Below are 12,477 nucleotides of genomic sequence, written 5' to 3'. Positions count from 1 at the left end.
ACATGTCTCGGAGGTCCAAGGACAATTCATTCGTCTTCAAGACTTGGTTTTTACTCTGACATGCACTGTCAACTGTGGGACCTCATATAGACAGGTGTGTGCCTTTTCAAATCATGTCCAATCAATTTAATTTACCACTAGTGGACTCCAATCAAGTTGTAGAAACATCTCAAGGATAATCAATGGAAACAGAATGAACCTAAGCTCAATTTTGAGTGCCATAGCAAAGGGTCTGAATACTTATGTAAATGTGATATTTCAGTTATCTCTTTTTAATCACTTTGCAAAAATTTCTAAACACCTGTTTTCGCTTCTTCATTCTGGGATATTGTGTGTAGATTGATGATAAAAAAAAAAGAATGTAACATAACAAAATGTAGAAAAAGTGAAGGGGTCTGAATACTTTCTGAATGCACTGTATGTAAATTATTTGGATGAGAATGTACAAGGCATGGTTCATAAGTTTGTAGATGACACTAAAATCAGTGATAACGTGGACAGTGAAGAAGGCTAAGAAAAATTATAGCAGCATCTTGATTAGCTGAATAAGTGGGCTGAGGAATGGCAAATGTGCGGTGTTGCATTTTGAGAAATGAAAGCAGTGTGGGATTTACACAGTAAATGGTATGGCCCTGGGGAATGTAGCACAACGGGAGGATATGGTTTCCTGAAATTGTTGTTTCAGGTAGACAGGGTGGTTAAGAAGGGATCTAGCACGCTGGCCTTCAATTAGGGCACTGAGATGCTGGGATGTTCTATTAAGGGCCTGTCCCACTGACGTGACCTTTCAGCCACGGTCTTCGACCTTCAAGCTCAAGGGCACTCGCCTGAAAAACCTCGATCTGGATCGACTGTCAGTGATGAAACCACGAGCTGGATCGACCGTCCGCACGCGCACACACGCGCACACACACACACACGCACACACACACCGCAAAGGCGGGGGCCAGGGAAAGCGGTGGAGCGCTGTCTGAAATTCACACTCGCAATGAACAGGAAGGTAAAAGACAGCTGCACAGTGTACGGTGAGTCCTTTAGAAAGTGTGGAGGAGGGAGAGGGGTGCAGAGAGGGGGAGAGAGTGGGAGAGAAGGGGAGAGAAGGGGAGAGAAAGGGGGGCGAAGGGGGGTGGGGGAGAAGAGGGGGGGGGAGAAGGAATGGAGATACCTTTAAGAAGCCAAACTACTTATAATAAAGTTATAAGTTTATCCTTTTCCTTTCTTGTCCCCACCCCCCGATCAGTCTGAAGAAGGGTTTCGGCCCGAAACGTTGCCTATTTCCTTCGCTCCGTAGATGCTGCTGCACCCGCTGAGTTTCTCTTTTTTGTGTACCTACTTATAATAAAGTTGAGCAAGCATTTAACTTACCAGTTGGTTTTCCTTGGTCCTGAAAACTCCAATGAGCCAATTAATATGCCCGGTCTGTGAAGGAGATTGCCTACGGCTGCCCTTGATTGCCTTTAACTAAATAGCGACCCCACTACACTGCACTACGAGTTAAAAAGAACCATGCCGACCAATTTTTACTCGCTGAAAAATTTTCAACATGCTGAAAAGTTTTCCTCGACCAAACTGAGGCCACGAGTATGCGGGAACTTTCCTCAACCATGAAGGAGAGTTCCAGTGACCTCATAGGACCTCCTAGGACCATGTTTGAATCGAGGGCAAACTCTTCTAAACTCGCAGATTAGGTCGCCGCAGTGGGACAGCCCTTTCACAGCTGTGCAAGACATTGGTGAGGCCACACTTGGGAATATTGAGTACATTATTGGTTATACTACTATAGGAAAGATGCAATTATACTGTACAGAGCATAAAGATTTACGAGCGTAGAGGGGTGGCACTCCAGGGACTGAGCTATAGGGAAGTTGAACATAGCTAAGAATTTATCCTGTGATGTATACAATACAAGGGTTTTTTCCAGACCTGTATAATATCACAAGGGGCATAGATACGATGAATGCACAGTCTTTTTCTTAGGGAAGGGAAATTAAAATCTAGAGGACATATATTTAAGGTAAGAGGGAAAAGAATTTAAAGGGACCCGGGGGCAACCTCTTCAGGCGGGTATATGAAACGAGATGCCAGAGAAAGCAGTTGAGCGAGGTAGAATAAGAATGTTTAGAGGGATATGGGCCAAACCTGGGCAAATGGGACTAGCTTAGAAAGACATCGTGGTCAGCATGGACAAATTGGGTCGAGGTGGTAAAGAATGTGTGGACTGTGTGGGATACTGAGCCAAACAAACCAGTCTTTACTATTTATCATTTTGTGTAAGGGAAGTGTTTTTCAAAAATAATTATATATTACTTAACTGTTTTAATTTTAGATGATACTTTAAGAGCCGAAGAACTTGAAAGCATTTACAAGAATCCTGAATGGCGTAAACCTTACAGAGATAACACAGACTCTAAGTTATCACCAACTCAGCTAGAAGCTGAGACAGAGCTAGACAGATGTATGACAGTCTGTTTGAATCCAGCAATTTTTCAAAAGGTACTGTCCTTGGGTATTTTCACAAACTTCTCTGGTTATTTGTCCACATTCACAATGTGCTGTCCTTTGTACATCCTGCTGTGTTATCAATACCTTTTTGTTACATAAGTGATTCACTTTCTGGTCAGTCATAGAGTGTGGAAAAAGGCCCTTCGGCCCAACTTGCCCACACCGACCAACATGTCCCATCTACACTAGCCTGTGTTTGGCCCATATCCCTCTAAACTTGTCCTATCCATGTACCTGCTTCTTAAATGTTACGATAGTCCCTGCCTCAACTACCTCGTCGGGCAGCTCATTCCATACACCCACCACCATTTGTATGAAAAAGTTACCCCCCCAGATTTCTGTAAAATCTTTCCCCCTTCACCTTAAACCTATGCCATCCGGTTCACGAATACCCCGCTCTGGGTAAGAGACTGTGCATCCAACCAATCTATTCCTCTCATGATTTTACACACCGCTACACTCTTCATCCTCCTGCACTCCAGGAATAGAGTACCAGCCTGCTCAACAGCTCCCTATAGCTCAGACCCTCGAATCCTGGCAACATCCTCATAAATCTTCTCTGCACCCTTTAACATGGTACCCAGAACTGAACACAATACTCTAAATGCAGCCTCACCAACGCTTTATATAAATAACTGCAACATGACCTCCCAACTTCTATACTCAATACTCAAGACTGATGAAGGCCAATGAGCCACAGGCCTTTTTATCTATCCCATCTACGTGATGCCACCTTCAAGGAACCATGTACCTGCACTCCTGGATCCCACTGCTCTACACATCCCAGAGCCCTACCATTCACCGTAGGTCCTGCCCATGTTAGACTTTCCAAAATTTCTTGGATTCATGTGGTGCAACTATATCGTAAAAAGCAAATGTTTCAGGTATGGGTGAAAGATGATCAACAATATAAAAACTCATCTCCTTGCGTCTATTTGTTAATCTCTCTCCTGCTCTTTCTTCTTCCTTATTTATCCTTCTCACTATCTCTTTCCCCCTTTTTTTTAATACACACTACACTTTTCTCTACTCTACTCTTTACTATCTCTTTCTTTCTCATTTCTCTCTTTAAAAAAAAATGAAAAGGTACCACTGTATTGTACTTACTTCTAATTAAAAAAATAAATAAATAAATAATTTCCAAAATGCACCACCTCACATTTCTGTTAAATTCCATCAACCATTCATTCCACAGACACCTGGCCAACTGATCAAAATCCTGCTGCAGTGTTTCACAACCAACTTAACTATCTGCAATACCACCCACTTTTGTATCATCTGCAAAATTGCTAATCTTGCCTTGTACATTCTCAACCAAATCATTGAAATAGGTGACAAACAGTAAGGGGCCCATCACCGAACACTGAGGCACACCACTAGTTACACGCCTCCAGTCCAAGAAGCAACCATCCACCATCACTCTGCTTCCTTCCATGAAGCCAATTTTCTACCCATTCAGCTATCTCGCTTTAGATCCCATGTGATCTAACCTTCCAAAGCAGCCCACCAAGGGGAACCTTGTTGAATACTTTGCTGAAATCCATATATACATCTACAACTCTGCCCTCATCAACCTATTTGGTCACATCTTCAAAAAACTAGATCAGATTTGTGATACGACCTCCCTTGTACAAAACCATGCTGACTATCCCTAATCACCCCATGTCCATCTAAATGCATGTATATCCTAACCCTCAGAATACTCACCAGTAACTTTCCGACTACAGATGTTAAGCTGCAGCCCTTCTTGAATAGAGGCACAAGATTTGCCACCCTCCAGTCTACCAACACCTCTCCTGTGCTTAATGATGACTGGCAGAATTTCAGCCAAGGCTCCCGCAATTTCCTCTCCAGCTTCCCACAGTGTCCCTTGAGTGGCATTTGAGTGGCTTTAACAATTCATAAAAGCAAGTGAATTTCTGAAATTGACCTCTGAAAAAATGTAGGGAAATGTAAACATTTGCACGAGGTAGGCTGTTTGTACTGTGGGGACTTAACAGACCAGGCAGCAATAGTGGAAGGAAATAGATGGTCCATATTTCCTCCAGAGCACAGGACTATGCAGGTGTTCGCCACATCAATCCAGCCCAACCAAGTTGCAGATCTGAGCTCCTCGCCTGGGCTAGATTGATACCGAATCAAAATTGAAGGAAAAGTTATGCTACTAAACTGTTCAAGAGTGAAGGCTATTTAAATGTCACATGTACTGAAAACAGAATTATAAAATTCTTACTTCCAAAATAATTACAGTAGATGCATCAGTGTTAAGCAAAAATGGAAAATATTACTAACATACTTCTTCTACGACATGGAGCATAAATAGTTTGCTGACCTGAAGCGACTCCAGATTGTCAAAGCCAGACATAAAACAGCTTTTTTCCACGAGTAGTAGCTCTACGCAATAACCAAAAATCTGTAGTCTCCTTTTGCTCTGGTATTTTATTTAATTCACATGTTTAATCGATAATGTTTTATTCCGAGTCTGAAGAAGGGTTTTGGCCCGAAACGTCGCCTATTTCCTTCGCTCCATAGATGCTGCCTCACCCGCTGAGTTTCTCCAGCATTTTTGTGTACCTTTGATTTTCCAGCATCTGCAGTTCCTTCTTAAACATGTTTTATTATCAATGTTTTATGTGCCATTCCTAACTGTGACTGTATGTCATGATGTCACTTGCGGGCGGAGCACTAAGGCAAATTCCTTGTATGTGAATACTTGGCCAATAAACTTATTCATTCATTCATTCATTCATTTGTTATTAATATGTGAACTAATCCAATTTATTTAATTGTCCATTATTACACAACCTCAACAAACAGCTGCACTGCTGTTGAAAGTGGTTCTGACCAAGTATTTCACCAAACCTCCTTCAGCAGAAAAATATATATAAATTCTGAGCTGTGACAGAACGGACTCAGGTGGGAGACTCCTAAGCACTTAATGGAGAAATCATTATTTATTAGAAATCAGACACCAATTATTCACTTGTAATAGTGGCTCCAGATGCTGTATCTAACAAATACCTGTTTTATATGCTACATTAAGGCTTCATGGTGTATTTCTGCAAATAGCTAACCCATCATTCTCGTCTTCATTATTTCTGAAATCTGAAATGTTAACAATGTCACAAATTGGTTTAAATCTCAAATTAAAGCTGTTTTGTATTTTTTCCTTTGTAGAAACGGCACAGAGCATTCTCCAGATCTGAAAGCTTAATCGACTAAATGAGGAAATGTCGAAGAGCTATCACTTAAAAAAAATTATGCCAACAGATACCCAGTTAACTGATTCATTGTTTGACAAAACTTGTACTTTCGTTGTTCAAACTAATGTGGTCTATGTTAACTTGCTAAGCACTCAGTTATTCCTTTCATCAATACAATGCTAATCTGTCATTGAACAAAACTACTGAATTATACTGCGTTATCAATTCAACTGCATGAACAAATACAAAGTTATTAATTATTTAGTAAATCATCTTTTTATTAGGAATAGAGCAGTTTGGTTTTATTGCCAAGTGGTAATGCCCAGATTAAGTTAAGTGGATGTGAGCAAGTATATTCTCCCTTATCCAACACTTGTTGTGCAAGTTTCTTAATGTTGTCATCTAGGTTTCCAGGAATCTAATAAAGACAAAGAAAAAGCAATGCATTAGGAAAAAAATAAATAGTTGATCATTAGTTTTAGAATACATTATTAAAGAGTTGAGTGTGATAATTTAAGATGTAGTACAGTATAATCTAGTGCACAGCAAAATAGTTTTTGGATAATCTTTTTACATATACTCTTCCTCGTCTGTTATACCTTACAAGTCAAAGGATGAATAAGAAAAAGTGTTTCACTGTCTTTAATGAATAGCAATTTTTCCAATCCCAACTATCCACATTACATTCAAATGTACAACTTCAAATTGAAATTAAGATTAATTAAAATATCATATTGTCACTCTATGCTTAAAATGTTGATGAATCATGTACACTAATCTGTCAATTTGATAAAGATCATGATTGCAAAATAAATAATGACAGATGTGACTATGTCCCCAGAAACTTTTAATTGTTTGTAATTGTTTAAAACAATTGTTTACATGTTTTTTGTCACTGTGAACAAATCCAGGAACATATTCCATGTTTACTCTTTACACATACGTGTCAAATTTGAGCTTTCTTCTTCCAATCAAAGTTAATCTTAGTACATTAATTTAGCACTGATCACTTATTTTGATACACAAGGGCCCAGATTGTCAGGAAGCCTTCTGCCATGACAGTGGATGATCACAGATTTTCAATGTAGTGTTGCTAGGTCGGCATTTATTTCTTGCATCTTGTTGACAAAAGGTGCACATCATTCCCAAACAGTATTTTAAAAGTAAACATATAAAAATTCAAAATGCTCAGTAGAGTGCTAAATTCATCAGCAAGGCAATTATGCCAATTTAACCTAATGACTTTCAATTACTTTTAACTCATTGACAGGAAAATGAGAGAATTAGGTCATGCTTTTGAGGAGTTGGCAAAGGCTTCATGAAGGTCATATCTCCTGTGTTGCAAAATGTAATTATTCAATAATTATTCCTGTGCTCTGGGAATAATGCTTAAGGAATATTTCCTCCCAAAATACTTTCCTACTTTTGATTGACTTTGCCTAGTCTTTGTCTATTGATTTGTAATGCTGGATCTCCCAACGCCCAACCCCACTCACACTCAAATTAAATAATGAGATTCTCATCCTCTTCCTTTTGAGCAGGTCCTTGTGGTTAAAGATGATGTGCTTCCACTCCAGTTCGGTAGGCGTTGAGGTGACTGAACTATGAAATGCTGAAGATTCTACCGCAGGTGGTGGTGCTTCAGAGAGAAAGTGGATAGGTTGTCTAGGTTGTGTGTTCCTTCTACACTTAGATCCATATGCTCCTATCAGAGAGACTCAAAGCACTCAATGCCTTTTCCAATGTTCCTCTATTTTGAGTTGTCACAGACCAGGGATTCCCACATAAGTGAGGAAGTTACATTTGGCCAAGCATCGAGTCATTGTTGATTTCTTCATAGGATAGAATTGGTCTCACACCAAACACCTGGAAGATAAAAGTCCTCTCTCAACCTTCCAATGACATCACCGTTCAAAATCCATTGCAACAATAGGAAGATGTAAATCACTTGGCATATCTTGGAAGTCACCCCTAAGGTAAAGACTCCTTGAAAATCCTGCAAATCCACTGTAAAGATAGATAAATCAATGTCAGCATCCTCTTCCGATTCAGCATCCTGATCATTGAGGATTTGATCAAGCTCAAAAGAAACTGTCCTAAAAAGCATGTTACTCTGAGCTCCATCATGGTGTTCTATTGGATTTACCAGCTGCTATGCCGCAAGTAATGAAGACGAAGGAGATCTATTGTTTCCCAAGTTAATTTCTGAAAAACACTTGTCTATTCATGCAGTAAAATTGCACTATTTTACTGTGTAATTGAAAATGGTAGGAAACCAAGATTTTACTTCGGAGTCACGTGAGTGACTACGTGAAGAACCCCGCCAGGACGCATGCGTGTCATATCGCTACACGCATTGCGAAACAGTCAGGCAGGGTGGAACGACGTTCCCCCGCAGCGGCAGTTTTTAAAAGCCGAAACCTGCAGTTATGAGATACGAGATGCAGGTGTTGTTCCCAAACTGATTTACAGGTGGGGAGTCAATGGACAAGTCCAAGAAAACAACGAGGGCTGCGACAAAGCTGGCGGGGGAGGACCGCGGAGTTGCGAGCAGCCAGCAGCGGCCAGCGGCACATGAATCACCCGTAATGGGAACAGCTGTGCCCGACTTCGCCTCCGCACCGGCCAGATCCACTCCGCGGCCGGGCGGTAAGGCAAAACAAAAAACCAACAAAGTCGTTGACTCAGATGAGTCCGACTTAGAGCAGCCGCGAGCGGCCAGCGACCGTGAGCGCTGGAGCCGGATGGAGTGGTGTGTGGAGCAGTTGCTCCAATGTGACAGGCTCCGGGAGATGGAGTCTAGTCACTGTGGGCACTATGTTAAACCCACAGCAGCACCTCTTGTAGGGTTGCACAGTGCATCTCCCTCGTCAGAGGGGAGTACTGGGGGTCAGTTCTGGGCTGATCCTGAAGAGGGGTTTGCAGAAGAGAAATCAAGTGTGCAAGGGGTGCAGGAACGTGAAAATCAGGATGCACTGGCACTGCTTTGCAACACACAATATGAAATAAACAGCATCAGGAAGAGTGCCATCCGACCTGCTCTAAACCCGAAATTCGCAGGTCTGTACAAACCTGGAAACATAAAACCACCAATTTTACTATTTGGAGGTAACCTATCGAAGCAAGTCAAGGAGCTTAATGAGGAGGCAAAAACCCTGGGGCTCATAAAAGCGACTTCATCAAAAACCTACTAAGGCCATAAACAGCACCCTTATGCACCCACCAGTGGAACAAGACACACTGGTGAAAGCTCAAAGGTCCGGTACACCGAACATGAGTCTTTTTTAGGCCATGGCCCAGGCCGGCCTTTTTGGACGATACGCAAACCTCCAACACCAACCCAACCACAAACCCAGACACTGGCGCCTCAACATCAATGAAGGATTTACAAAAAGAAGTAAACCTGCCACTGGTAACTATGGAGGTAGGTGGGTCTGGTTCCCTACAAATTGCAGGGAGCATGGAGGTTGAGGGGAGATTACACTTCTTTCTGGATGCATGGAGTATGTTAACTACCAACACTTATATTTTAAGCAGTATCCAGGGATATACCATAGAATTTATACACAAATACAGCCCTCCAGTTCGGCATGTACCGAACCGAATGTTCGTACTTTCAGGTAAAGAAAAATCAGAAGCGCATGCTGAACTGGAGCGACTTTACGCAAAAGGGGTAATTGAAAAATCCCAACACGAACCGCTAGAATTCGTGTCCAATATCTTTACCAAAAACAAAAAAGATGGTGGTTGTCGCATCATCATAGATTTGACCAAATTGAATACATTTGTACAATATATTCATTTAAAAATGTAAACCTTTGTTACTGCAAAACAATTAATTTCCAAAGGTTACTTCATGGCTAGCATCGATTTAAAAGATGCTTACTATTCATTGCCTATACGAGGTGACCACAGATGTTACTTAAAATTCAACTGGATGGGACAGCATTGGCAGTATAGAGCGCTGCCAATGGATTAACATCAGCCCCCAGGCTGTTCACAAAAATTTTGAAACCAGCCCTAGCGTTTCTACGGAAACGAAAACACATGGTCATGGTATATCTAGATGACATACTTATTGTGGGCAAAACTTTGGAATTGGCCAAACAAACCGTAACAGCCACAAAACAGTTATTTGAAAAACTGGGGTTTTTTATCCATCCAGTTAAATCTAAATTAACGCCTTCCACTACTATGGACTATTTGGGGTTCACCATTGACTCAGTTCACATGTCGGTGACTTTGCCAAAGGGAAAGGCTATAGACTTAATAGAGGCTTGCAATAACCTCATTGACATCAGTAAACCGTCCATCAGATTGGTAGCAAAAGTAATTGGCAAAATGGTGGCTGCTTTTCCAGCCACACAATTCGGACCTTTACATTACCAAAATTTACAGAGAGCAAAAATACGAGCACTCAAAATTAATGCTGGTCATTTTGACAGACCAATGAAGCTACCAATCAAAGCTATAATGGAACTAAAATGGTGGAAAGATAACATTCGGCTTTGTTTCAATCCAATCATTATCAGCAACCCTTCTATGGTGCTACAAACTGATGCCAGTGCACTTGGTTGGGGTGCCACCAATTCCATCTCCAGCTGTGGAGGTAGATGGACTGCACAGGAGGCATCATTATTACAAACACTGGGCATAAACTACCTGGAAATGTTGGGTGCATTCCATGGCCTAAAGTCATATTGTTCTGGGTTATATCACCAGCATGTTAGACTACAGATTGACAATACCACCGTGGTAGCATATATCAACCACATGGGTGGAAACAAATCGACATCATGTGACAATCTGGCTAATACAATTTGGCAATGGTGTATCCAGAGACATATTTGGATATCAGCTACTTACCTACCAGGTAAACTAAATTTAGTGGCAGACACCAGGTCACGCAAATTTAATGAAAACACCGAATGGATGTTGAATAAAAAAGTATTTGCTGATATTACAGCACGGTATGGAACACCAGATATCGATCTATTCGCATCCAGACTTAATCACCAGTTATCAAACTATGTTTCGTGGGAACCAGACCCTGGGGCAGCGGCGACAGATGCATTTTCGCTGCATTGGGGGAAATTGTTTATTTATGCATTCCCTCCTTTCTGCCTCATCAGTCGGGTATTAAGGAAAATACAGCAAGACTCTGCGTCTGGTATTTTGGTAGTACCAGATGGGCCTACTCAACCATGGTTCCCTGTGATACTCAATATGGTATTAGAACCATGTATCACCATCCCGAATAGACCAGATTTATTGGTTCATCCCGTAATAAGGGATAGCCACCCATGTCATAACTATATGAATTTATTAATTTGTAGAGTCTAAAACTACCTCTACTACAGCTGGGACTGACGGACCGAACAGTGAACATAATTTTGGCGGCCCACAGACAGTCCACCAAAAAACAGTATCTGGTCTATATCAGGAAATGGGAGATGTATTGTCACAGAAACAGCATCACCTACAGTCTGAGCATCCCGTCTGTTCTGGAATTCCTGGCAGGCCTCCATTATGATGAGGGGCTCAGTTATAGTGCCATCAACTGCGCCAGAAGTGCCCTATCAACTTATCTATGGCAGGAACAGAGTGTCATTCTGTTGAGACTCACCCCCTGGTAACAAAACCTATGAGTGGAATTTTTAATACCAATCCCCCAAGAACCAGGTACTCTCAAATATGGGATGTGAGTATTGTCCTGATGATGCTAAGGAATTGGTCTCCAGCAACAGCTCTGTCCCTACATAGACTGACACTGAAAACAGTCATGCTAATGGCTTTGGTCACGGCACAAAGGGTACAGTCGTTACATAAATTAAGACTGGACAACATGACTTCTGCATCTGGAAATATTACATTTCATATTTATGAATTAGTTAAGCAGAACAGACAGGGATCAGCAGGCCTCAATATAGAATTTAGGTCTTACCCAACAGATGATCGTCTCTGTATAGTAAGACATTTGTTGTTATACATGGAGAACACGAAAATCATCAGAGGCAATGAGAAGGCACTTTTAATCAGCCACAAGCAACCACACAAAAAAGTGACGGTCCAGACCATCTCAAGATGGCTGAAACAGGTTCTAACACAGGCTGGGGTGGATACTAATATTTTTAAATCTCATTCCACCAGGGCTGCAGCTACATCGGCAGCTATGCAGTTGGATGTACCAATGGACCAAATCCTCAAGACAGCAGGATGGTCAGCGGAAAAAACATTCCAACTATTTTATCATAAACCAGTCATTAAACCTGGAACGTTTGCAGAAACAATTTTTAGTTCTGTAATTTAATTTACCCCATAAATAGGGGCTATAATTTGGTGTTAATATATTTTTCATGGATTCAATGTCGGATTCATGTCTAAATTATGTTGACACAATTCCTCCCACAGTCATTAAGGCAGATGTGATGCATGGACTCGTTTCCACGGCATGAAATCACAGAGCTTTGAAATCTTCACGAAGTCACTCACGTGACTCCGAAGTAAAATAGTAAGATTAAACGAGAACTTACCAGTTCGAAGTTTGATCGTTATTTTATGAGGAGTACGTTGAGGGAATACGTGCCCTCCGCTCCCACCCATGATCATATACTCAACTGGTATTTCTTCTCTAATCTTACTATGTTCAGTCATTACAGTTATCTGTGATTTCACACCGCTGCTTTGAAGAATGACACGCATGCGTCCTGGCGGGGTTCTTCACGTATTCCCTCAACGTACTCCTCATAAAATAACGATCAAACTTCGAACT

General features: G+C 41.3%; 1 protein-coding gene across 1 annotated transcript in view; it reads left to right on the top strand.

Moving 5' to 3' along the window:
• Window positions 1-6,529, top strand: part of cfap92 (cilia and flagella associated protein 92 (putative)) — a 142,225-nt gene extending 135,696 nt beyond the window's left edge. The window contains exons 16-17 of the mRNA XM_055648201.1: window positions 2,327-2,493; window positions 5,680-6,529. Coding sequence (XP_055504176.1) covers window positions 2,327-2,493; window positions 5,680-5,724 — 212 coding nt within the window. The 3' untranslated portion in view covers window positions 5,725-6,529. The remainder of the gene's footprint in view (window positions 1-2,326; window positions 2,494-5,679) is intronic.
• Window positions 6,530-12,477: the final 5,948 nt, after the last annotated feature.

The sequence above is a fragment of the Leucoraja erinacea genome, chromosome 16 (assembly GCF_028641065.1).
Source record: "Leucoraja erinacea ecotype New England chromosome 16, Leri_hhj_1, whole genome shotgun sequence".
NCBI classification, from domain to species: Eukaryota; Metazoa; Chordata; class Chondrichthyes; order Rajiformes; family Rajidae; genus Leucoraja; species Leucoraja erinaceus.
This window is presented reverse-complemented; position numbering and strand designations above follow the sequence as displayed.